We start from the raw sequence: 26,352 nt of genomic DNA, 5'->3' as shown, positions 1-26,352 counted from the left end.
TTCTACACTCTGTTTGCAAATATAAGGGTTAAGGCGTTTGAGGTATGTTGTGCTGTTCTTAAGGGTTAAGGGGACTCGATGCCGGTTCGCGGTTTTCGCGGTTATCACGCTTAGATGTCTGTTGTTTTACTTTTATTTATCTTTTTTTTTTTGCCTTGCCTTGCTTTTGCTACAAACTGAGAAAAAATATACAAACTTTTTACGATTAAACAAATATTTTTGATATTTTTACATTTGATTTTTCAGCTAAACTGATCTATAGAAATCTCTTTCATGTTAATATTTATTTACTTTGAAAGTTAAAAGGGGGATATATAAGGAAGCAATGTATAAAGATAGTTTTTGTTATATTTTTCGCAAAGTGCATTTGTTAGTTTCGCTTGTTTTATCATCCGTTTTTGCGGCTGCTCTAGGTGCCAGTACCGTTGCTCTGCCGGCTGCGAAAGTGCATTGCACTTTTAAGTGTTTTCGGGTTGGGAAATCGGGTGGAAAGCGGGGAAAAGACGGCAGAGAAAAACCCCATGTGGCACAGTTGCATACAGACGAAAAAAAAAAAGAAGAAACGGAGACAGACCAACCGACCGACCGACCGACAGACAGGAGTGGCGACTGCAATTTGCATTAGCTTTTCGCTATGTTTTAGTTCTTGTGCAGTCACCTCCAACTTCTTTTCCCCCATTTTCCTTTTTCCCTATTTTGCCCAATGGGGCTACTTGGGCCTCTTGTCATTTGGGTTAAATGTGTGCAAGCATAGAAAAAGGGGCATGGCTTTTGGTTAATTAAACTGAGAAAAATGAATAGTTTGTTAGGCTACAAATTTGAAACGATCTTCAAGATATTCTTTGTAATAAATTTAAATAGTTTTTTATATAATCACATTAGCTTATTAGCTAATTAGCTATCGATTGGAGAGGCATCTTAATTCCCTTTCTATTAGCTATTATTAACTAACTATTAACTATTTTTAAATAGGTTAACTACTTTCAGCTTTACTGTATTTGCAATAAGCGAATAAAATTATCGAATGATTACAGATTATTGAACTCTTTGCCAGTCGCTGCCTTCCATTTGATTGATCAATCAACGAGCTGCACTTAAAAAGTCAGCACAATAAAAGCGGTTATTATCTTTATTTTGTTTGTATATTTTTTTATTGAGATCTCCAGGTCCGATCGAGTTTTAATCCTTACTGCCGGCATTTTATCTGATCGATGTTGTCATTTTATTTGCTTTCCTGACTCAAAAACTAAATAACAAATAAAGCTTTGTCGGTTTAGGGAGCTTTTTTCCCAGAGCCAAATGGTTGGTGACTCAAAGCCAATTCAAGCTTATATATATTTTTGTCAGGTATGTAGGTATATAGTATTATATATTATCGGACACACCCAGTGAGAAAAAATGTGTCTGACAAGCTTTCCGCGTTTTTTTTCCCCATTTGTTTGTTTGAGCCTCTCTTTTCGTCTCTCTTTTTTTTCGTTTTCATTCTTCGGTTTTGGTGGGAAATTGAGTTGTACAATTGATGTTTGCAAAGTTATTTAATAATAGTTAAGGCGTGGCTGGCTAACTGCTAACGTGTAAGATTTTCTTAAAAGTAAATAACTGTGATAGATGGGAGGTTACTTTTTGGTGACCCACATTCTAGGCTTAGTTTTTAAATAAATAGAAAAGTTTTTCTAATAATTGATATGACTTTTTAACGATCAGTTCTTCTTTTACTAAGGTTCATATTTGTTAACGTTCGAAATGTAGCTATAAAAGTATCTTTATATCTAAATGAAGATTGCACATCTTGCGAGTGCCTTAGCTTACTGTTTCTCATCCTTCCTTCGCTTTTCCTTGACCTTGGGGAATACCTTGGAAATCCATTAGTTTGATGAATATATGCAAGGATTTAACACATTTTCTTCAAGATATTCTTCAACTGCAACTCCTTTTTTTTCTTAGCTTAACCCAACAGCTGAATGCGGGCCTAAAAACTTCCGTTTAGTGCGTTAGTTGGCCCGCTTTAAATGTGGTTAAATTGTGGAAATGGTGGGGCAAGTTGTGTTGAGTCGGCGGCGGGCTCCCGTTTCATAAATTGCATTATGTTGCCGCGGCGAATGGAGTGAAGTTGTTGCCACCGCCACCGGAGGAGCATTGAACTTCTCTCGTCTGTGGTCCGGAAACCTGACAGCAACTCCCAGTGGAAAATGTGCTGTGCCGGCTGCCCCTCTTTTTTTTTTTTTTTTTTATATATTTTCACTCCGTCAGCCTTTTGGTTTCAAAGTTTTGCGCCAGCTTTGCCTCACTTCCTTTGAATTTTCCGCACACACAGGCACACTTTTCCGCCGTGTGAGAGGAAAGGGGGGGAATTTGTTTGATTGATTGATTGTGGAAAAGTTTATACTTTTTAGTGGGTTAAAAAGTGGTTTAATTAATTGATAAAGTTGGTTAACAGTTTTATTTTTTGCGTTGTTTCATGTAGCTGAGTGGCTTTTAAGGATTTTTCGATAGTTTTATAACAAGATTAATTAATTTTCAGCTTTAAGGGGTATATATTTTATAATTTACTTTATAGTAACGTTAAAAATAATCCCATCGATACTCTACTAAACTTAAACTCTTGTTTTAAAGCATTTAATATCTGAACTTTATTGATAGATAAATGAGATAACATTTGGTCAGCCATCAGTCTGTCGTTCATTCACTCCCTCCATTTCCCATGCTGACCACACACAAAAATAAAAACCAAAAAGAAAACCAACAAAAGAGAAGCGGAATTCATTTCATTCACATTGATTGGGGTGGCTTCGGATTCGGATTCGGATTCGGATTTTGGATCACATCAGGGGTTAACAGCGTGTGTATCCGTATCCTTGCAACTTTGTAGATACTTTTGGATGGCTGCATATTGGTGTTGTGTTTGGTCGCGTGTCAAATAACTGTGCTTGCAGCTGTTTTTCCGAAGGGTGGAAAATACAAATGTATATATATATATATATGTATATATCAGTTTGGGTTTTCGGATATGAAATTGTCCTTTTATATTTGAGATTCCTGTTTTGTCGGCTACCTAAACGTCAGCAATTTTGCACTTATTTACTTATGGGCCAGTCTGCTTCTGTCGCTGCCTCTGCCCCTGGAGAATTTCCACACTTTCCACACTTAATTGTCCACCGAAAAGTCAACAGTTCTTAAATGAGAAATACTCGGATAATGCTGGTAGCAATACCATTCTTAATTTATAGAATTTATTGGCATTTAATGCGATGGCATGAGGGCGAGAAATTTACTATTAGAGTACTATAGGCCGCCGCAAATAAAAAAAAGAAATGAATTTTCCACCAGCGAGGGAAATTAGTCACCACAAGCAAAGTTTAATTAATCAAAATGAGGGGCAGGGGTGGATGCTATGTGCTATGGTGCCATGTGTGCTTATTAATTTGCTCTGATTAAAGACCCAAAATGACCCCACAAGAGTCATTCAATCGTTCACTTTTCCTTTTTCCCCACTCTGCTGATGATGAGCCCCGGCAATGGGGAATAAAAGCGGAAAAGTCGAGAGGAAGAGCTTTCTAAGCCGCCTAATGAATCAGCCCCCGGAAAGTGACTAAGCTGTGAAAATGAAAGGAAAAATCGGTTGCTAAGAAATGGGGGCCATGTGAGGGGGGCATATGTGTATGGCACTGCATTGCAGTCGAATCAAAGGGCCAAGGCCACAAAAAGTCCAAGTCAAAAGAGCAAACGAAACATGAAATTGCTGGAAAGGAAAACTTTTGGGAAAACTTTAGAAGATCTGTTTGGGATTTTTACAATTTAAATTCGAAGGGATTTAATTTTTTGCAATTAAATATTAAACATAGTTAATAGTTATAAAATAAATACCAAACCCTTAGAAAGTTTTCGAGAACCAACAGATGTTGTACGTTTCAGCATGATCTTTGGCCGTTCACGGTTATCAAAAAAGAAGTCGACATTATCCTTATAGCCGCCATATGTTGGCTACTAAAAACTAAAATAATACATGTCTGCAACCATTTCCACCCTTGGATGCATTTCTCGCTGCAGGAGAATTTACCAAATTAATTAATTAGCATAAATTATCAATTAAAATGCGCTCAGTCAGCGATTCGAGTCAGACGCCGACAGCGATAGGGGAAGTAATTTCAGGTTTTCGGGATCCTTGCAACCACCACTCTATATACATATATATATATATATAGTCTATATATATAGGGTGGTAAGTACGAGTGTCAGCTGGCACCTATATCAGCCTACCACTCCCCGATTAATCAACTTCCTCCAACCCTAAAAAGAACTCGTGATGCATTTTATCTACCGAAAAGTTCTTCTAAATGAATTAACTTTTAAATTTCGATAAGGAGCTTAAATATTTGCTTGTTTAATATATACGATATTTATATCGCTTGTTTATTTTTGTATTTTCTTTAAAGTTATACAACTTGTACTTGCTTTTGTTAAATAAAAGCTTAAGCTAGAGAAAAAAAAAATATTAAAGTTTTGCTGGTAAAGCAGACATCTTGATAACTTCTCTTTAAATTTCAATTTTTGGGCAATTAAAAAATATTTCGGCTACTGATACTACTTTTGATTAATTCTGAATTAATATTTTACGATTTTTGTTCAATTTGTGTGGCTCAAATATTAAGGGGCCTTAACCTATATACATATATAGTCCTTTACTTTCGCTCAGATCTCCACCACATAGCGACTGCTGCCCGAGGGACTTATAGAGTAGTAGCTGTTCTCTAAAAGAATATTTAAATAATATTTTAAAAATTATTTATAGATATGATTTAACAACTCACCTTCGTCGCTATCGAAGCTATAGAAATTGTCATCGTCGCGGGTCATGGATCGTCGGCTACGTCGTTGTTGCTGCAGGCTTTGGACAGAATTCTGGTTGGGATTGGTAATGAGACTTGGTATTGGATTCGCATTGGCATTGAGATTCGTGGGCGTGGAACTGCGCCGGCTGCTGGGGAAGGATAATGGTGAACCATATTCGGATCTGCTGCAATTCGAGTTCTGACGATCCAAAGCCAAATCCATGGATTGCTTTTTTCTACTTTTGGCAATCTCATCCTGATCGGAATCCGATTGTCGTTCATTATTGTTATTGAGTGTTATCTGTGGTATGACCACAGGTGCTCGATTTGTTGGTGTCACCGAGTCCGCGATGACTCGTTTTTCGGTTATTTGCAGTTCCAGGATTTGCTCCATCTCGGGTTCCTCTTCATCCCCATGACCACAACGCTCTAACTCCTCGCTGTGCATTCTCCTTGGACAGAGCCGGGGTCTTCCGCCCTCGAAACGAGATATCAGCTTATTGACCTTGCCCACATCACCGGGTCGGACTTGTTCGTTGTATGTGAGGCGCAGGGAACTGGTTTTGACCAGTGGTTTGGCTGGTCGCGACATGGAGGCGCTTCTCTGGGGGATTCCTCCCCGGCTGAGGGGAACTGGCGAGGGTACAGGAACAGGAACAGGAACTGGTGTCACAAATGGAGTTGGAGTTTCTGCCGGTGGTGGTGGCGGAGGTTTGCTAATTGGCAGCGGTGGTGGCACTGCATCGTAAATGGGAGGCGTGGCTGGGCGTTTCGGAGGCGGACGTCGTTGTGGAAGTGGCGGTGGTGGTGGCGACTCCGATGGCGGTCGCTCCGAGGGGTCTCTGTCCTCCTCCGAGTCCCGATCAACTTCTACCTCCTCTTCGTCTTCCTCCTCCTGAGCCATCAGACTCTCTCTACTATTTCCGATCTGTGGACTCTGCACACGAATCCTTGTGACCCGGGAACTACTGTCATCCGCCTCCTCGCCACTGGTATCGATACTACTCCCAGCACTGATCCTCAAAACGGGGGCATTACGCAGGGCTTCATCGAAATCGGCAAAGGCAGCTGATCCTCCGGCTGAGGCCTCGAATATATCAATGCTCTTAGGCTTGTACAAGGCTGGAGCTGGCCAGGATGTCTGCTCCTTGAAGCCAGCTATGATCTGTTCGTTGGGCAACCAAACACTGGCCTCAGATGGTGAGACTTTAATGCCACCTGCAGGTGTTTTGAATTCCGGAGATGGAGATCTATTGGTCGTCGTCTGGTCAGGATAACTAGTAGTGGGAGAATAGGACAAGCTTTGTGGTCCAGATGAGGAGATTTTGATCTCGGGATAGGGAGAAGTCCGTATTCCAGTTGCTGGAGAAGCTTTAAGTCCAAGACAAGGCGAATAGCCAGAAGTTCGAAGAGCTGGAGATACCGAACCACCTTTCGAGGCCACCGCTATGATCAGCGTGGATTCGTAGGCATCGGAGTGCTCTTGGTGGATGAGTACCCTTGGGTAGTCCTCGTCGGCGATCTCCTCCAGCGATTCACTGCTCCAGGCAGCCGCTCCGCTCTTCGACGCCGCCTGTATCTCAGCCAGCTTCGCCATCTGGCGAGCAGCGTGGGTGGTCGAAGTTCCCGATACGGATGAGTTGCTGCTCTTCGTCTGATCCTGATCCTGATCCTCTTGCTGGATCTGGCCAAATGCCTCCTCAGCGGATATGTCCTCGCCACTGTCATCGTTTCCGTTTTCATTCTCGAGACTGTCGGTGCGATGGTAGGTGGCCGCCAGTTCTTCATCATCGATTTCGACCGGTTCGTGACCCACGGTATTGGGTTTGGGTTGCTGCGACGAGGCCGAGTTTTGGCTGTTGGAGTGCCGCTGAAAAAACTTGATCTGGTGCATCTTCTCGTTGAGTTTGGTCAGGGTCTTTTCTAGTTGAGAGCCAAGAAGCAGACCACCCAGAATTCCAGATGCAGCAGCACCAGAAGATGGTTCTACATTATCCCCCTGCTTCGGGTCACCATCTTTGGTTTCCCTGGAACCCTTGAAGCTCTTTCGCCAACGCTGCTGAAGCTGTTCTGTGGATGCAAAACGGCTGAGACGAGCTCTGAGATTTGCAGAAGAGCTCTTGACGGGTGGCTCTTTAGGTCTATCGCCCTCGGTCACGTCTTCGTCCTCATCCGAGTCTGGAGCTGTAACCTTGGTTTTAATCTTGGCTGGACGTTTGATGGACTTTCGAAGTCTCTTGATATTTTGCCTTATGCCCAACTTGGAACTGGGATTATTGGCCTCGGCATTTTCCTCCGTTTTGGGAGTCTCCTCTTTGCTCCTGGTAAGCTGGGGAAGGCTCGGGAGACTTGGTAGATGTGGCAACTTGTTGAGCAATTGCTTATAGCTACTGGGACGTGGTGGAGTTTGCTTTCTTGGTGGCGATTCCTTTGAATCCTCGTCACCTGTTTGCTGCTGCTGCTCCTCCATCTCCAAGGGAGGCTTTCTAACCTTGGCGAATCTGGTGGCAGCTATACCTGGCTTTCGACGACTAGGTAATGGTGGTGTGGCCTCCATGCCACTCTCATCCGTTTCATGGCTAATCTTGCCCTTCTCGAACTGCTCGTGCTCCACTTCGTCATCGTCGAAGGTATTTTGCCGAGTACCCGCCAAGGTCTTGATCTTGATGTCATAGTTCTCGGCTATCTCACGATCCCTGCGTTCCCGAGCCCGCTTCTCCGATTTGAGTTCCCGCTCATATTGCTCTACATAGCGATCCACCTCGATGTTGTCCTTTCGCACTGTCGTCTGCTTGGCAAAGATGTGCTTGATCCTCAGTTCACTCAGGCTCTTGTAACCCCTCTGCAATCGTTGGGTTAATGTGGTGCGGGAATTTCCAGTATCATCTGTCCCACCAACTGGTATTTTAATGGGACTAATTGGACGCGAAGCTCTCTCCCCGCTGCCAGGTGCATAGTAATCATCATCAAGACTACCAGCACTTCTGTACGTTCCCGGCTGCGATCTTCCAAGACTTGCCCGGATCTCCTCCTGTTCGCCTTCGTACATCAGTGAACTGATTGTGGAGATCCTCTGGGGCGTCCTGTTGATGAACTGCTGCGATTGCGCTGCCACCTGGAGATGGGTTTGTTGTTGCTGTCCTCCTCCTGCTCCATCTTTTGATGATCCCCCTGCTGCTCCGTCTGCTCCGCTCTTGGAGCTGCGGAAAATCTTGCGACCACGCAACTTGGGCAACGATTTGGGCAGCTTAAGCTGTGGCAATTTGGCTGTGGGGGGAACAAATTAAGGGAATGAGCACTAAAAACAAGGATCATCAGTTTTCATTATTGATTTTTCCTAAACGACCTTGATGAGTAGGCCTTAAAATCCATATCAACTCCAAAGTAGTTCCCCGAAAATCTCCATCCACTTACCTTTCAAACCGTCCACATCGATGCGCTGGCATAGGTTTTTGAAATCCATCGAAGAACCAATGCGATTCGTATTCCTATTGGAATTGTGCTCCAGATCGGAGTTACGTTGCTCCAATTGCGATTCCGATTGAACCTGATGGATGTGATGATGGTAATGATGGAACTGCTGCTGCTGCTGCTGCTGGTGGTGGCTCATTGCCTCAGAGCCAACGATATATCCACTATCCACTTGATCAGTAATGGGCTTGGGAATGACCAAAACCGCAACCGAAACTGAAAACTGAAAACTTGGAACGTCCGTTGCAGTTCAGCATTTTAGCCAGTTTGAAGAGGCTCCGGCGGAGAATAGCGCAGAAAAATACGGACTACGGCTGCGGCACTGGCACCTGTCAATGGAAAATCGCTAATTCAATTAGCACACACGAGGAGGGGCTTTTCCACCCCTTTGTTTTGGCTACAAGTAAAGGGTATGTCTTAGGCATTACAGTTTTACAGGGGATGGAAGAAAGGGTTCTGTGGATTTGAAATCTTTTTAAGATGTCTCTTTCTACCTAGAGTGTTAGCCAAGTCATGTTTGGAGTTAACTTTAATATTGGGAGTAAGAGATGTTCATTTAACTAGCTTCATCTTTTGCTTATATAAGAACATGCAAATTGAAAACTAAGGGGTATTTCTTATATAGCAACCTGTACCATCTAGTTCTGAGTTGTTTTTCCATGTTTTTATGCTTCCTCTGCCAACTGCTAACTGCCCTGGCACATTTTCTAACCAGGTCTATGACGTTACCTCGTACTATCCCTCTACATATACTCGTATATAGAAATATATATATAGACATATATATATTGATTCATTGAATGGTTCTGGTTTTGGTTCTCGTGGTGTTGCATTTCATTTACCAATTGTCTCAGTTCTCTTGGCCACTTCCTCCGCGTTTGTTTTCACTGTTTTCATTGTCCCAAGGCAAATATCGTCGCAAAAGTAATAAATTTACAATAATCGATTCTCGTTTCGTCTGCGTTTGTTTTCCCCCGCTGTTTTCCCCCTTTTTTTTTCGTCGTTTTTGTATTCTAGTTTCTTGTTTGCCTTTGTGCGGTTAATGATTCGAAATGGCAAAAAAGCAAATTCGATATCGAATTTGTGGGGTGTCGGGCGCTGGTCAAGGCAAAAATGTTTGTGTGGTGGCTAAATTGCCTAAGCAGGTGGAAAATTGTGCATTTTTGGGGGTCTTAACTTGCTCAGAATACAAGCAAAACTTTAAACTAAATTTTGATTACAGTAATCAAAGTATATATTTTTTTTATATTATTTATCTTAAAAGTTTTAATCTCTACCAAAAATGTTTTTGTCGTTTGCTTTAATTTGGGTTTTTGTTTGTAATGTGTTTCCCATCTTAACCAAAATTGTGTAATAAAAATGTGGAAGCCTTTCTTAATCTTAATACTTATTATATGGGACGGGCATCCTTATCAGAAAGTTTTTTTTCTTTAAAACATGAATCATCTTTTAAAAAGCAGGTCCTAATCTTGAATACTCCTAAAATGTATGTAAAAAAATCTATATTTTGGTTACCCAAAAACTAAAATTTAAGTTTATATATCTTTAACCATACCATATTTGTAAGTCAACTTGGGAAATTCCTAAGAATAAAGACATCTGGTAGTCATTAAGTGAACACTTTTCCCTCCTTGAAATCAAGTTAAATAATCGCATTACTCACGACTGTTTTTCTTCTACTTCTTCTCATTTTCTTTGCAGACAAGAGACGTGCTATAAACTTTTACCAGCCACCCACCTGAAAGCGCCCACTTTTCATTAACACCATCTCACTCGCACTCGTCGCGTCGCGTTACGTTGCGTTGCTTTTGAAATTTTCGCAATTTTCGCCATTTTTGCAATTGAAAAGTGTAAAGTTCTGGAGAGAGAGAGAGACACAGCCAGCCAGCCAGTCTAGTCTTATCATCGTTGTCATAATCTTATTTTTGCAGTGCAACAGCAGAAAGTAATAAAAGCTCGGCTCGCATGCAATTTTCATTAGTGGGAAAATTGTTTGATATTTAAGAGGCAACCGAGGAATATAAACAGAATCAACAGCAGCAGGCATACACACTCACACCTACACATTCCAAACTTAATTAATAATAGAAAACAAAAATAAATCCAAGTAAAAAGAAAATCGAAATACAGTCGAGGTGCCGAGCGGAGAGCCATACGACCAAAATGTGGCGGCAGTCAACGATACTGGCCGCGTTATTAGTGGTTTTTGTGACGAGCTGTGCAGCAAGCAAACGTAAGTTATTTTCATTTTTTGATCAATAAATAACTTTGAGATTCATTTTTAACTCACATGGGCTTTTATTTCTATAAATACCCAAAACTTGTCCGCTAATAGACACCAAAAAGAAACTAATTTAAATGCAGATCCGCATAGATCACTTGAGATTTTCCTTTAAGATCTTCCTGAAAACCAACCCAAATCTGTTCTTAAGTGTATTCCCCAAACCATTTTGTTCCGAAAAATTAGTCAAAAGCTAAAAATATCCTCGGTTTCTTGAGGGGAAATCTTCAATTTATGCGATCAATTAGTAGACTGGAACCCAATGCTCATCGATCTTATCCCCTTGTCTTCTCTTTTCGTAATATCTTTAGACAATCGCCCACCAAGAATCACCAAACAACCGGCTCCCGGAGAATTGCTCTTCAAAGTAGCCCAGCAAAATAAGGAAAGTGACAATCCATTCATTATCGAGTGTGAAGCCGATGGACAACCTGAACCAGAGTAAGTTTATAGCCAAAGATCAGGAAAATATAATCAAAAGAGTTCTGGAAAATTGTGGAAATAGTTTTATATGGTTAATGAATGCGATCTCTTTTTTATGTCTCTACACATTCTATGTAGTTCAGCCCTCCTCTATTTTAATTCACATAAATCAAATTTAAGCAGCCGCGTCTACAAGAAGATAGAAGAAATCGTATTCTTTTTTGTTTATTTACTTTAGCCTTGCTTCTAGACGGGTTGTTTTTTACGAAATATTTCGCGTCGTCACAAGTATTTTTAATTCATTCGAGAAACAGCAGGAAGCACATTTTCAGGCAACTTGATATATGTAGTTTGGCCTAAAAAATAGTTTTCGTTGCTAAAAACAGTGGAACTTAGGTCTAAGGTCTTATTTAAAAGGATTTTATTATTATTTAGTCAAGAATTCTTTTACAAAAACATATTCCTATAGAGTATTTAATATTTCAAATACAAAAACTAAGACAAAAGACTTTGTCTCTTTGTTGAGCTATTTTCGTTGTCGTCTTGTCCAAAAATATATTTCAAAATGTTTTTAGAAGTTTTATTTGCCACCACCCCCTTCCTGGCTGGCTTCTTGTTTTATTTCTGTGATGATGCAAGTTTCGTTGAGGAAGTGAGTAATATTTTTGTTACCCTGAGTAATTTCGTAGACCTGCTTCAGAAGACCGATTTGAACCTGTTCCCTAAACACGTTTCGTTTCGCTTCTTTCGATTTACATATAGGTTTTATTTTTTAATCACTATATTTGTTTTAAGTAGAGCGTTGCAAGGGGGGGAGATTGAGTCATTCGGTTGAAAAATGCGGAATTTGAAGTTAAAAATTTTGTGGACAGAGGGCAAACAGTGGCACTGAGCTGATGATGATGATGATGATGATGGTGATGGTGATGGTGATGGTATGACCTCATTGCCAAAGAGTTGGGGGTGTGGACGGACAGAAATGGACAGAAACACAGGCGGCAGCAGCATGCCATCGAAAGAATTCCAAAGTGACTGGGAAATATGGTATTTTTGTGTTTGAAAAAGAAATATGCAAGAAATATAGTTTTCCTCCCCACATTTTCATTGCATTTCGACAAACTAAAATGAAAAGAACATAATTTGTTAGACAAATTAAGTGCATAATGCATTAATTTACTAGCAGCGGTTGTTAAAGCTTAAGGAATTTCAGAAAGCGTGTCATTAAAGCAGTGCAAACAGTGCACTGGATACAGTAGCTATTGCTTAGTGATATATAGATATGTATATCAAATGATAGCCCTTAAAAACATTTTCAAGTTTAAAAGGTTATTAATTTATATACATTTTCTGCATTTCTTAAGTAATTGCTACTTTCTGTAAGACTGATTTCTTGATAGTGCATTTTCACTGTAGTCTAATCAGAAAATTGGCAAAAACAACAAGTGCAAGCAGTGCGGAAGCAGCGCAGTTGGCGTCGGCAGAATAGCAACAGATGGCCGAATGCCAGGCCCATACTCACACATATGCAGAACGTGAGAAATGTGCAAGAATAATAATATGAAGAAGACGGGGAGACGAAGCAGAAGAAGCAAAAGGAATGAGAAAATTGTGTGTTGTTTATTTTTACACGTACAAAAACTAAAATGGGTTAATAGTGGGAAATGTGTGTGCGCTTTTCTTTTTGGCCCTCTCGTTCTCCATCTCATTCTATATTGGCTTCTCGCTCCCTTGCACTATCCCCCTCTCTGTCGGACATAGCAAGTGGTTTAGGTACAGTGTTAGAAAAATAAAAAAAAAGAAATATCAAAAGCAAAGCGGTAATATCACAAAAAACCAGTTTGACCGGATGGACAAGCACGTTGAGAATTTTAACCAAAACGAAATGGAAACAAAAATTGTAGGAAAAAAAAGAAGAAGAAATTAACTCAACTAAGCCGGCTAAGCATTACGTAATTGTACGGGACAATTTTTAACCAAATTTTCATAGAATTTAACAAGAATTTCTTAATGGGTTAAAGATTGGATTACTTCTTTGGGCGCCATCTATGGGCAAAAGTTGAAAGTACTAGAGGGCCCTGAAAAGTTTTAGATTACAAAATTCCCATCTTTGTTAACTAAAAATTAAGTTGCTTTACTATTATCCAGATTATTCCAACATTTCTACATTTTGTGATATAAAAACTTAAATCATGCATAAATAATTGATTAAACAATGCCTTAATTATATCATTTTGTAATCTCGATTAAATTAATCGAAAGTCTATGGAAATTTTTCAAATTGCAAAATACTTACTTACAGATTTATGAAAGATATATATTACAAGGCAAATAGCGGTGGGACAAAACGGAAATTGCTGGCCAATTTTCCATATTTTATCTTAGCCATGTAATAAGCCAAATTACAGGCATTTTTTCTCTTTTCATTTTTAATTTATAACTATTTGGTTATGCTCGTTGGCTTGCGTTGGTTTCAGTTTGCACAGAGAGAAATGTTGTGTTAGTTAATAGATGGGAGTTTCTAGGAGGGGTTTCTGAAAGATTCATTTGTTTTTTAAGTTATTTAGTTATAGAGAAAGGAGTATATCTATTGCCTTATTTTGTGTTATTTTGACTTAACCTTTTGTATAATCTTACTAAATACCATAACAGATTACTAAATCTAAGTTACAGTGCATAAAATCTGAATTTAGGCCGCATAAATTATATTCATATTTGAGTTTTTTCTGTGTTTGCATTACATCAGTCGCGCGCCCAATTTTCTATATATCTTTTTTTACTATCTGTCTTTTTTGTGTGGTGCATTCTATCTATATATCCACATCTATATCTATCTATACGCCTCCGTGATTCAGCCTGACATACTTTTATTGTTGTCATTGGCCGATGTCTGATGTCGCATTTTCTGCTCTTTTTTTTTTGTTTGTTTTCTGTTGTCTGTTGCTAGTTTTCTGCTGATGTTGCTGCTGCTGCTGCAACGCAATGCGTGCACAGTTATTTTTAGATGGCAACAGAAAGCGGTCCATCGATTCAATGATCATTATCTATGATTGTGGATATCTGTATGGAAGATATGATAGTCTTTTTCTAAAATTGTTTCACAGTTCTCTTATAAATATTTATGTTTTTGGGAAATCAATTCATTGAAATGACTGTTTCTGCAATGTTTGGCCATGTTTATGTTCTAGAATTGTAGTCTTATATATTATTTTAGCTACTTTATGACCACATCGAAATGAGTCAGAATATTTCTATACTTTTTTCAATTGATTGCATTTAATAATATAAGGTGCCGACGACGCATATGGTCATTGGGCACAAAAACAGAACCCCTTGACGCATCGAAAGATGATTAATACATCTGAAGAGAAAATTCGAGGAATGTACAATAGAAACCTGACAAAATAATATTTAAAAACGTGTTTTCTAATCATTTATCATTCTGTTAGTGTTACAAATTTTCCCCTTAGGGAAAATATACGACTGTGGCCGCGTATTACTTTCCCTTTTCCTTTGTCTTTTAAATGAATCTATTTTCATATTGTCTGTGACTTGCCTTCGTTTTCTTCTCTTTCGAGTGGCTGTCTAGGGTTAAGCAGTTCAATTGAATCGGGTTAAAGCTCAGTTATTTCGTTATTCGCTTCTACAACTTTGAGCATGTAAAATAAGATGAAATATTCTTCAAACTGCGCCCTTGAATTTGTAAGGTTTTAGGCTCAGCTTTTGAAAGAAAAGATGAAACAGCTTGGACTGTTTGGTTTTGAAAAGTTGTTTGCTTGAACTTTGTGAGGAAAACTAGTTTTGTGGGTTTTTTTTTGTTTATGTTTATGCATGTGTGGGAGCCATGACAATCATATTAACTTCAAAACCGACAAATACTTGTGTTTTCTTTTGTTTGAAGCTTTTGAAAAGTGAAACAAACCTCAAGCAAAGCTTTAACATATACATAATCCCATAGAAAACTGTTTAAACTTTGATTAATGTTCATATATCTTTCAGAGATTTTCAAGGCTTCTCTCCTTAACCAGGCAATTAGAATGTTATCCTTGTAGTCCAGGAATATTACGCATACGCAGTGTATAACGTCAACAACTGCCAGCTGCTGGGAGATAAAATAGAGATAAAAATGTAGAGGATAGGAGTTGAAGGCCCATTGATTTTTCACACCACATTACACAAAGTCCTTCAATAGCTGTCGCTACTAGTTCATGTCCTTGAATGTTATTTTCCTCCATTCCGCCACTCGGCCTCCTCCCACCCATCATTACATTTTCGAACTCCCCCTCGTTAATTTTGTTATTTTAGCTTCATGTTTCCCTAATGATTTTGTCTCGTCAGCTTGGCGCCAAGTTTGCTTCAGCGCCACCCCCGAAATCCAAAAAAAGGAGACAAAATAAAGGAAAAACTGCAACTGAACAATTCAGTACGTTAAGTAGTCCGATTAAAATCCGGAACTTGCAACCCCAAAGTGATAGAGTCATCAAATGTCTGAAGAAGGGACTATAAGTACAGTGAATCCCACAGATTGATGGATGGCAATGGATAAATAATAAGAAATTAGAGAAGATACTTTTACTAACTCAAAAAGGGAATCGTATTTCTTATTTTGAAATGCAACTCTGACTCGAGTATTTCACTTTAACCTCGTTTGACTGTACTTCCCTTCTGGTGTCTCGCCCTTTTCGAAAGCATGATTCATGCGTATCAATCAAACTTTTTGGGCACAAGACAGAGGATGAGGGGTGAAAGGTTATATAGTGGGCGGTGGGGGATAACTGATGACGACACGTTCCTGTTGTCTCGGCTTGCCATTTTGTCATTTATTCGGCTTCTATTCCCGTCTCTCTTTCGCTCCTTTTCCGGCTTATTTTGGCTATTGCGCATATAAAGAATTAACCAAGAATGGCTGGCAGGAGGAGAAAGAAAGAGGGAGTAGCTTTTGGCATATTTAATGCAGTCAAATTGAAGAAAATCGATGAACTGCGACAGCGGAAAAAGAAAGGCATAACGAGTAATAAGAGTGTAGGGCTTCCTATATCAGTAGTACTTCCTTGGGAGGGTGGAAAGTAAATAGAGATATTACTGATATATATTTATCCAAGTCAATATGACTCATTGTTGGAGGTTTAGTGCAATTAGGAGATTGGTTTAATGCTACTTTAAGTACGCTTTATACTTAGTAACCTTACTGATGTTAAACTCAAAACACGGAAGACCATGAAGAACTTTATAAATGCTGTAATTAAACCTCAACATGATTCTGTCATGCATAAAAATAATACTTTATCCACTTAAATACCTTTAGAGATCTCCTGAAGATCTGCTCCATTTCGGCAATATTCTGCTGTCGAAATTCCCCTCACGATGAAATAAATCATAAAAACCTGCACTCAGATCTTGGGACAAAGATTAAAGTCAGCTAAACAAGAGTCAGTGCTCAAAATCTGAAACAGTTAAGAACTTTTTACGGGTACGAACGTAGCTTTCCCAAAGTTTTCTCACGTTGCGTATTGCATTCATGATCATGACGAGAGACCCCCTTCCCCCTCTGCCTTCTTGTGTTCTTTTACCGACAACTTCTAACGGTGGCTCGAGCGCTCTTTAACCCTTTTATGGTTTTATAAGGTTTTATACGGTGGACTCAGAAGGAGGGAGGGGGTACAAAAAAACAAAAAAAAAAAAAACATTACGCACATAACAATTACGGAACGGAATGAGTAGTTTCAGGGTTTCTTCTTCTGCTTCAACTTATTCGTTGGACTTCGTGACTTTAATGACGTTGCATAACGTTGGGAATTTAAATATATGTATTTGGAGGAGGAAACCCAAAAATGATATCAACATATTTTTAGACCTCGCCACTTCCGGTTCAGGTGTTTGCCGCATACGTCCACAGGTGGCTTCTTCAGTGGCGGTCTCTCCATCCCGAAATGTTTTTTTCATTCTTTTCGCACACGAATTCCTTCCGTTAAAGTAACGAAATGTTTACGTTTATTGATCCCGCTGTCAGAAACAGAAGCATCATCCGAAATGCTATCAAAACACACAGCTACACAGCGAGAAAAAGTATATTAGAAAATTATTAGTTTCCTCTTACTAAAATCAAGATTTTCCATATATACCTTCATTCATGTATGATAAATTTGTCTCAGTGCGCATTTCCTTTGCCGAGGAAAATGTAGCCATCGATTTGTGTGCAAAAGAGATGGCAATAGTGTATTTGGGGGATGCCCCTCGGGCGGAAAATGTTGTAGCTGTCGAAATTGGGGGCTAAAATGGTAGTTAACTGGCCAACATGCATACACATATGCTCGTTGTAAGTCCAAATAAGGCTGGGACATTAAGGCCTTTTCAGGAATGTGTTCGCTGGAAATTAGCCAGAACGAGTTAAAATAACTTGGCAGTTTAGATGGCGTAATTAGTGTAAATAGTATTACTTTTTCTAGCGAACTATGCAATATTCAAAATATTTCTTTGGCGCATTTGCTTTCTGAAAGTTTTTCTTTAAAACCAAAGCCGTAAACCTCTGCTCCTTCAACTTCCCTGCGACAACTGGGACAACACCCTCCTCTAGACCTAAACTTTTAAGCCTTCCTCTAAATTCCCACACAATCGGCATCATCGTCATCAGCTTTTATAGCTCGTAAAACCAAAAACGGCTTTTTAAATATGTACAACATACAGACAATATTTGCAAGTCGTTAGACATCTACTCAAACTCATTCCCTTGCCACTGATGCTGCGGCATCCTGTTGCAACATAAAAAAAAAAAGGAAGAAAAATCAACTCCAGGAGGAAGGAACTCCATTCATTCGATTCAAGTATGTGTGTGTGCATTGGAATGCGGGTGCAACCCTTCAAGGGGATTCCCCTTTCTCCTTTCCCCTTTCATGTTACTCCACCTCTGCACAGTGGAATCAATAACATTTTGGAAGGCCTTTAAGTTGGCCAACTTTAGACTTTAAAGTCAGTTGGTATACTCTAGAAATATGTACTTTACGCATTAATTTTTACTTACTTTTATTTAAAAATTCTGAAAGTTTAAGTTTTGCTAATTATTTCCACTGTACTACGTCGAGCTTTGAGTTCCGTGTTGCTTTTCATGTCAGATGTTAAGTACAAACTTCGGTGTACCAGCATTCCCTCTTATACTGTTGCCCTCCTCTTGGTGGCTGCGTTTTCATTCAATTCCGTCACTGGAGTTATGCCTGGCTGGATGAGTCATCGTCCTGGCCCCCATCCCGTTTCGCCCCCAAACTCCTGGCCATCGAAACCACCCTTTGTAGAGGCCCCCTTTACCAGAGACCGGCACGTGGCAACTCTTTTGCTGTTTGTTTTAGCTAAAAGCGTTTGTTGCTCCCGCCTAATCCTTTTCTATCTGGTTTTGCCTTCCCTTCTCTCCACTCTCTTTCGCTATTGCGAATCAATAGAAATGGAGTTTCACTACGCACTCAGAGAAAATCTAATATATTTTTGTCTCTGTACATCTATTTACCCTTTGGGCTCTTAATGTGCTGTAATTGCAATTGAAAACGCATTGAAAGACTGACATAACTGACATTTGACATCGTTGGTATGATGAGTAAAATCCAGAGAAATGCCAGTGGGAAACGCAAGGGAGAAATATAGATATATGAAGTCCACTTGAACTTGAGCAACCTCGACGACATGAAACCGATCGCCAGCAGCTAATTTCGTCTCGACTTCTCAAGATCTTCACGATTGCCCCAATGTGTTCCGGTGATTCAGACAACGGTTCCCCAATGCTACTGCGTGTCTGTTGTAATTTTTCTTATTTTTTTTTTTCTTGATTTCACTTGCTGTAATTTTCGGCTGATGGAAAAACAGATTGGGCAACCCAACAGAAGGGCACGACAATGTCAATTGTTTTTTTTCTTTCCGTATTTTGTTTTATTCTTTTAGTTAATCAACAAGCCCAAGGAAAGCATAAAAGAGCACAAGTTTAGGCTTACATGATATCAAAATCTATTAAACTTATTTGTTTGCTAAACTATAAAGCTATGAACATAAGTTTTGAATAAGTATTTTAAAAACTAGTGACAAAAATTATGCAAGACATTCGCGTTTTTAGTAGATTAGTGAATAAATTTAAAACTAAAACAACATCCTGGTCTTGCATGCAGAAGGCATATATAAATTCATGGAATTAACTAATTTGTTACACGAAAGTGGAATGATTTAGTTAACTTCATTAGAGTGGACAGTTAGTTGGGTGGGTGGACCTGCCTACCTGCCTGCCTGCCTGAGACCCACGAGATTTTCCCCAGTTAGAGTTGTACCTTTACTTTTCCCCTGGGTTCGTTGTCACACCTAATTTTCGTACCCGCTCGCACTATTGGGCCCATCCATCAACTGTTGCCATGCCAGAGGTCACAGCTCGGGTGTCACCTGCCTGCCGTCGCCCCTTTTCTTTTCCTGCATTTTCCTGCTGCTCCTTTTTCGGTACTTCCATCGAACTATAAAAAAAACATTGTTGTTTGCATGTTTGCTGGCCATTAATGAGCGGTGGTTCCCCCGCGTTTCATTCAGGTTGTCCAATGTCCTATTTACGTATTTCGTGTTGTTGTTATAGTATGTTGATACCTTGGAGACGCTTCCGCTTGCCCCGCTTCCGCCCGTTGTCCTGTTTTTTTTATTATTACGAAATACAGACCATGCTTTATATGAGGATTGTAGAGAACTACTTTGCTTTCCAATATTTGTAAGAAAAACATCAAAAGAGTTGATAAAATTTGTAAGTTTTCGGTGAAATTTAAGTTCGTGAGTTCACGTAAAAGTTGTTTGTATACTTGTTCAAGTTGTTGAAGTTTCACTGTAGTGTTTTTCGGTGTCATTGCACGTTTGACATGCATAAAATGTCAACAAAACTGACGAAGACGGGCAAACACGCCCCATTTCCCGCGAATTCCTCTACCTCTCTCTTTCTCTTCTTTTAGGATTTTCCCGATTTGATAGCAGCCGAAAAAGCTTTCTGCTGTTCTTTGCCAGGAGCTGAAAAACGGACTCTTGGTCCTTGGGCCAACCCTTGTCGGCAGCTCCTCTATTTCCAACCCCTCCCAAAAGAAACAGCAACCCGGAGGCCATTTAAAGTTTTTTGCCTTTTGGCCGCCGACAAAATTCACGGAATTAATTCGGAAAGAAGTCCAAGCCAAAAGGCAATGTACCCTAAGTCTCATGGGAATGTGGAAAACGTGACTAATTTGGGTAATGAAATACAAGAAATGGCTAATTAATTTAAATGTTCTCTAAGCGAAAATACTAGGGAGAGCCATAAAAAATGTATAAATTAACAAAAATGTAGGTAGTTGCAAGGAGGTGAAAACTAATTAGACTAAAATAATAATCGATTAATGCATTGCTGCTATAGATCTATATATCAGTTAATATAATATATTATTTTGTGGCTAATAATAGTATTGGCCCTTTAACCTGTTGCTTAGGGTATAATTATTTGCGGCTAAGTGCAGGATGCGGCTTCTTTCTTAGACCTAATACTCATTTTGGCCCTTCCTTTTGCTGGCTTTGTTTAACTTTGGTCTGAAACCCCCTCCACTCTGTCCACTGTCTCGCCGTCTGCCTCCCAGACGCCCATTTTTGCCTTCGGTTTTCCCACTCTTTAAGAGCTTTTCCCTTTGGCTAAAAGCGGTTTTGGCTCGGCTCCTTTCCTTTTACTTATAGCCATGGCAAAGCCACAATTGTGGTCAAAATAATAAAGCTTATGGTGGATTTAGTAAGTAGTTCAAAAACATTTGCCTTACAATTTAAATTCTGAAAGGATGTGATGGATTTTAAATTGTATTTTTTAATTTGTGATAAATTTCTGTATCACTTATCATTACCATATCATGTTTATCTTAAGTAATCCTAGTTAAATGCTTGTGTGTGTATGTCTGCTATGAAAACGTGTATAGCTATATATATATAACTGGGTTATACATATATATATGCCCTCCCTGTGTCCACTTCCCTTTGTCAGCGAACGCGCAAAAAAGTATGCTACGGCATTTTGTTATTTTGCAACCCCAAAAAAGTAATGCAGAAATGGAGCTCAACCGCCAAACACCCACCCCTCCAACTTTCCACCCACAATTATGCAAAGAAGCGTCGTGTGTGTGTGTGTGTGTGTGTTTGTGTGTTTTAGCCGGGTTGATGAGTCATCAGGAGCCATATCCTGGCACTTCTTGGCGCATTTTCCATACGGATTTCTATCGCTATGAAAGGCTGGCAAAGGCAGCTGCTGACTGAAAAGGCAGGAAAAACAAACTGTAGTAGGGGGTTGGGAAAATGCCAGAGGGGGGTTTTCGGTTGCACTGGCAAAAGGGGGCGGCCAAGTTAAGTGAAGCCAAGTCAACCCTAAAACTATCAGTGCACTTTGGGGTTAAGTGGTGTCGAGCTAGGAGACTTTACCAGCAGCTGCTTAAAAAAATACCAACTTAAAAAACAGACAGAAAAGCCAGATCAAATCAGATAAAGAAGATTCAGATACCCTGGTTAATCTATAGAAAGTTGGTTAAAATATATGGAATTTCTTTAACTTTTTATAAACTCAATATACCCTTTCGAGGAGGCGATACCCCGCAAATACGTCATAAGAATAAATGTACAAATCGTTCAACTTGCAAATGGGCGAATTCCTGGGGGCGTGACTGAGCGGGCGTTGTCGCTGAGGGCGTGTCCAAGCAGCTGTTGTCTGGCTATTTAGTTGTTGTTGTTGTTGTTGTCTTTGGCAACCGTTTCAGGTGACCGCTTCGCTGGCAAACGGTAAAACTACAAGGTAGATGGTGTCGAGCGATGGCGACAGACTTTGTGCTTTACCGCTTGACTGCCTTTGTTGCCACTATCCTGGTCCTTTGGTATTCTAATATCCTGTTATCCTGCTATCCATTCGAGCCCTGCTATCTTCTGTATTCTCCATGCTGACTTTCCTGCCACTTGGCCATTTGGTCGGCAATTTATTGACCCGTTGTTTGGTTGCATAGTTTGGAGTTTTTGAGTTTGTCGAAGGGTGCGATGGCTTAATGTGTCATTGGTAACAGTTTTAGCTTTTCAGAGGGGTTTCCCTTATGCACGTGTCATGATAGTATCAAAATCCTGGTATTTCGCCGTCTCATTGGTTGACTTTTTGACCCCGGAAAAAAGGGGTTGGCCAGCACTTACAATTCACTTTTCATTGGCACACAATTAACACGTCTTCTTCGAGACTAAATTTAAAGTAAATTTGAAACTTATTAACCTAAACCAAATAAAGTATTTTATTCTAATTAATGCAGTAGACAGAGAAAACTTGAAAAACTAATTGGAGCAGAGCGTCAATTAAAAGCTAACTTCTTAATCTGCATACCATGAAATCAGTTGAGTCACTTCTGGCTGGAGTTCAACAAACCCACCGATCTCCCCTTGCCCTCAGCAGAGCGAGTTCTCTTCACAGTTCAACTTACAACACTTAAAAACAATTCAAATGATTGACCTATTGCATGACCCGTTGTCAAGACCGAACCGAAAAAAAGATCCGTGATGGGAAGAGAGAGGGAGATGAATGAGGGGGGAAATACTTTGGAAAATACAGCTCAAGTATGGCAAAGAGAAGAAAATTAAATAAGAAAAAAAAAACATGCTTAACAAGCTCAAGCAGCGCGGCTCGTCCGCATAATTGACTTGAGCCTTTCAGTTTTATATATATAGATATATATATACAAAAGCCTATAACTATTCACAATTGCGGTGAATGTAATAGTAGTTAGTATTTTGAAACTGAACTGTAACTAAGTAAGGTAATAAGGATAAATAATAATAGTTATAAAGTGTAAAGGAATGCAATTACTTAGCTGCGAAGTCAAGACAAAGATTTATTATATTAATCACTAAACTTTGATATAGATATATGCCTGGCATAGTTACAGTTACAAAAGACACCGCAAAAAAGCAAGCAAGCAAGATAAAAAAAAAACTTAAATAATATACCAGCAAAAACTGGGCTCAGCTCGTTGACTTCCTTTTTGCCGCTTAATTGCAATTACTTGAGACATGAAACAAGAAGAAAAATCTGCCACCCCCTCAATAAACCATCCCCTCCGCACGTACACACACACATACACACTTCAATCAGCAACTTTTTCGCAATTGGAAATTAAGCAAGTTGTCATAATTTGTGCATAAAAAATGTCTTAATTTTCTTCTTTGCTCGCCGCCTTTAGAAATGTTGATTAAGCGAAATTAAATGTGGAAATTAACTTGTTAGAGAGTCTCGGATCTTAATGAGTCGATTGCCAGTTAGGAAATGCGGAAAACTGTCGACTGGCGGGCGGGAAATGAGGTTTATAAGCATGGGATTAGATAAGTTCACATCTCGATTAATGAATGTGCCGAGGCAATAAGATGTAATAGAAATTACTTCAAATGTTTCCACAATTTTGGTAAAACTTTTTAGCCAACATCCAAAGATACATTTGCTAAGATTCTGTTCTGTCTTTTTATCCAATTACAGATATAGTTGGATCAAGAACGGCAAGAAGTTTGATTGGCAGGCGTACGACAACCGAATGCTGCGGCAGCCTGGTCGTGGAACCCTGGTGATTACCATACCCAAGGACGAGGATCGTGGCCACTACCAGTGCTTCGCATCCAATGAATTTGGAACGGCCACCTCGAATTCGGTGTATGTGCGAAAGGCTGAATTGAATGCCTTCAAGGATGAATCGCCCAAAACTTTCGAGGCCGTCGAGGGTGAGCCCTTCATGCTGAAGTGTGCGGCACCCGATGGTTTCCCTAGTCCTACGGTCAACTGGATGATCCTGGAGTCCCTGGATGCCACCATTAAATCGATTAACAGCTCCCGAATGACCCTGGATCCCGAGGGTAATCTCTGGTTCTCGAATGTTACACGTGAAGATGCCAGTGATGATTTCTACTACGCCTGTTCGGCCACCTCGGTGTTCCGTAGTGAATACAAGATTGGCAACAAGGTGCTTTTGGATGTTAAGCAGATGGGTGTGAGTGCCTCTCAGAATAAGCATCCGCCTGTCCGCCAGTATGTGTCACGTCGCCAATCTTTGGCCCTACGCGGCAAGCGAATGGAACTGTTTTGCATCTACGGTGGCACCCCGCTGCCGCAAACCGTTTGGACCAAGAATGGCCAGCCGATACAATGGAGCGACCGCATTACACAAGGACACTACGGCAAATCCCTGGTCATTAGGCAAACAAACTTCGAAGATGCTGGTACATACACGTGCGACGTTTCCAACGGTGTGGGCAATGCCCAGTCCTTCTCAATCATCTTGAATGTTAATTCCGTGCCGTACTTTACCAAAGAGCCCGAAATTGCCACCGCTGCCGAGGACGAGGAAGTTACCTTCGAATGTCGGGCTGCTGGTGACCCAGAGCCAAAGATCAGTTGGATCCACAACGGCAAGCCGATCGAGCAGAGTCCACCGAATCCCCGACGAACAGTTACGGACAATACAATCCGAATCATTAATTTGGTTAAGGGAGATACTGGTAACTACGGTTGCAACGCCACCAATTCCTTGGGCTATGTTTACAAGGATGTCTACCTAAATGTCCAGGCTGAGCCGCCAACTATCTCGGAAGCTCCCTCGGCTGTGGCCAGTGTGGATGGCAGGAATGTCACTATTAAGTGCCGCGTTAATGGCTCTCCCAAGCCGTTGGTCAGATGGTTGAGGTCCAGCAACTGGCTGACTGGAGGACGTTACAATGTCCAGTCAAACGGTGATCTAGAGATCCAGGATGTAACATTCTCGGATGCTGGCAAATATACGTGTCATGCGCAGAATAAGTTTGGCGAAATCCAAGCTGATGGTTCATTGGTGGTCAAGGAGCATACAAGAATCACTCAGGAGCCGCAGAACTACGAAGTGGCCGCCGGACAATCGACTACATTCCGCTGTAACGAGGCTCACGATGATACCTTGGAAATTGAGATCGATTGGTGGAAGGATGGTCAGTCCATTGACTTTGAAGCCCAGCCGCGGTTCGTGAAGACCAACGATAATTCATTGACAATTGCCAAGACCATGGAACTGGATTCCGGCGAATATACTTGTGTGGCCAGGACGCGCTTAGATGAAGCCACGGCTAGGGCGAATCTGATTGTCCAGGATGTCCCTAATGCCCCAAAACTCACGGGTATTCTCTGTCAGGCCGACAAGGCTGCGATCCAATGGGAACCCCAGGGTGACAATCGTTCACCTATCCTCCACTATACCATCCAGTTCAATACCTCCTTCACGCCCGCCTCCTGGGATGCTGCCTACGAGAAGGTGCCCAATACGGACTCCTCGTTCGTTGTCCAGATGTCACCGTGGGCCAATTACACATTCCGTGTGATTGCCTTCAACAAGATCGGAGCCTCACCGCCATCGCCGCACAGCGATAGTTGCACCACCCAGCCAGATGTGCCATACAAGAATCCCGACAATGTCGTTGGTCAGGGCACTGAGCCCACCAACCTGGTCATCTCATGGACTCCCATGCCAGAGATCGAGCACAATGCACCCAATTTCCATTACTATGTGAGCTGGAAACGTGATATCCCCGCTGCCGGATGGGAAAACAATAACATTTTCGACTGGCGACAGAATAACATTGTCATCGCCGATCAACCGACATTCGTCAAATATCTGATCAAGGTGGTGGCCATTAACGATAGGGGCGAGTCTAATGTGGCCGCTCAGGAAGTGGTTGGCTACTCCGGAGAAGATCGTCCACTAGATGCTCCCACCAACTTTACAATGAGACAGATCACATCCTCGACCAGTGGCTACATGGCTTGGACACCGGTGTCGGAGGAATCGGTGAGGGGACACTTCAAGGGCTACAAGATCCAGACATGGACCGAGAATGAGGGCGAAGAGGGTCTGAGGGAGATCCACGTAAAGGGCGATACCCATAATGCTTTGGTCACCCAATTCAAGCCAGATTCTAAGAACTTTGCCCGCATTCTGGCCTACAATGGACGCTTCAATGGACCACCAAGTGCCGTCATCGATTTCGATACCCCAGAGGGTGTGCCATCACCGGTTCAAGGATTGGATGCCTACCCCCTTGGCTCCTCCGCATTCATGCTCCAGTGGAAGAAGCCCCTGTACCCCAATGGCAAGCTCACCGGCTACAAGATCTACTACGAAGAGGTTAAGGAAAGCTATGTGGGCGAGCGACGCGAATACGATCCTCATATCACCGACCCCAGGGTCACACGAATGAAGATGGCCGGCTTGAAGCCCAACTCCAAGTATCGCATCTCCATCACGGCCACCACGAAAATGGGAGAGGGATCTGAGTAAGTGTATCTGAATTATGGGTATTCTTCTT

General features: G+C 40.9%; 2 protein-coding genes across 3 annotated transcripts in view; one reads left to right on the top strand and one right to left on the bottom strand.

Annotated features, from left to right (window-relative positions):
- LOC108118070 (neuroglian) overlaps positions 1 to 26,352 on the top strand; it is a 37,745-nt gene that overhangs the window by 4,114 nt on the left and 7,279 nt on the right. For both annotated transcript variants that reach the window (XM_017230611.2, XM_017230613.2), the window contains exons 2-4: positions 10,232 to 10,533; positions 10,893 to 11,022; positions 23,507 to 26,320. In XM_017230611.2, the coding sequence (XP_017086100.1) occupies positions 10,464 to 10,533; positions 10,893 to 11,022; positions 23,507 to 26,320 (3,014 nt within the window). In that variant the 5' untranslated portion in view covers positions 10,232 to 10,463. The remainder of the gene's footprint in view (positions 1 to 10,231; positions 10,534 to 10,892; positions 11,023 to 23,506; positions 26,321 to 26,352) is intronic.
- Positions 4,312 to 8,624, bottom strand: LOC108118072 (actin cytoskeleton-regulatory complex protein PAN1). The gene is made up of 3 exons (XM_017230614.2): positions 8,244 to 8,624; positions 4,809 to 8,096; positions 4,312 to 4,748 (listed from the first exon to the last, which is right to left on the bottom strand). Exons 1-3 carry the CDS (start codon positions 8,437 to 8,439, stop codon positions 4,690 to 4,692), a joined length of 3,543 nt encoding a protein of 1,180 aa, XP_017086103.1. The 5' UTR covers positions 8,440 to 8,624; the 3' UTR covers positions 4,312 to 4,689.

This window comes from Drosophila eugracilis, unplaced genomic scaffold (genome assembly GCF_018153835.1).
Source record: "Drosophila eugracilis isolate 14026-0451.02 unplaced genomic scaffold, ASM1815383v1 contig_498, whole genome shotgun sequence".
Taxonomy (NCBI): Eukaryota; Metazoa; Arthropoda; class Insecta; order Diptera; family Drosophilidae; genus Drosophila; species Drosophila eugracilis.
Note: the sequence above shows the minus strand (reverse complement) of the source record. Positions and strands in the feature narration are given on the sequence as shown.

Excerpts from the sequence above, each read along its gene's own strand:
- LOC108118072 (XM_017230614.2), bottom strand. The coding sequence starts at position 8,439 with ATGAGCCACCACCAGCAGCAGCAGCAGCAGCAGTTCCATCATTACCAT. Across the intron at positions 8,097-8,243 it reads CGATGTGGACGGTTTGAAAG|CCAAATTGCCACAGCTTAAG; the intron begins GTAAGTGGATGG and ends TTCCCCCCACAG. Across the intron at positions 4,749-4,808 it reads TAGCTTCGATAGCGACGAAG|AGAACAGCTACTACTCTATA; the intron begins GTGAGTTGTTAA and ends ATATTCTTTTAG.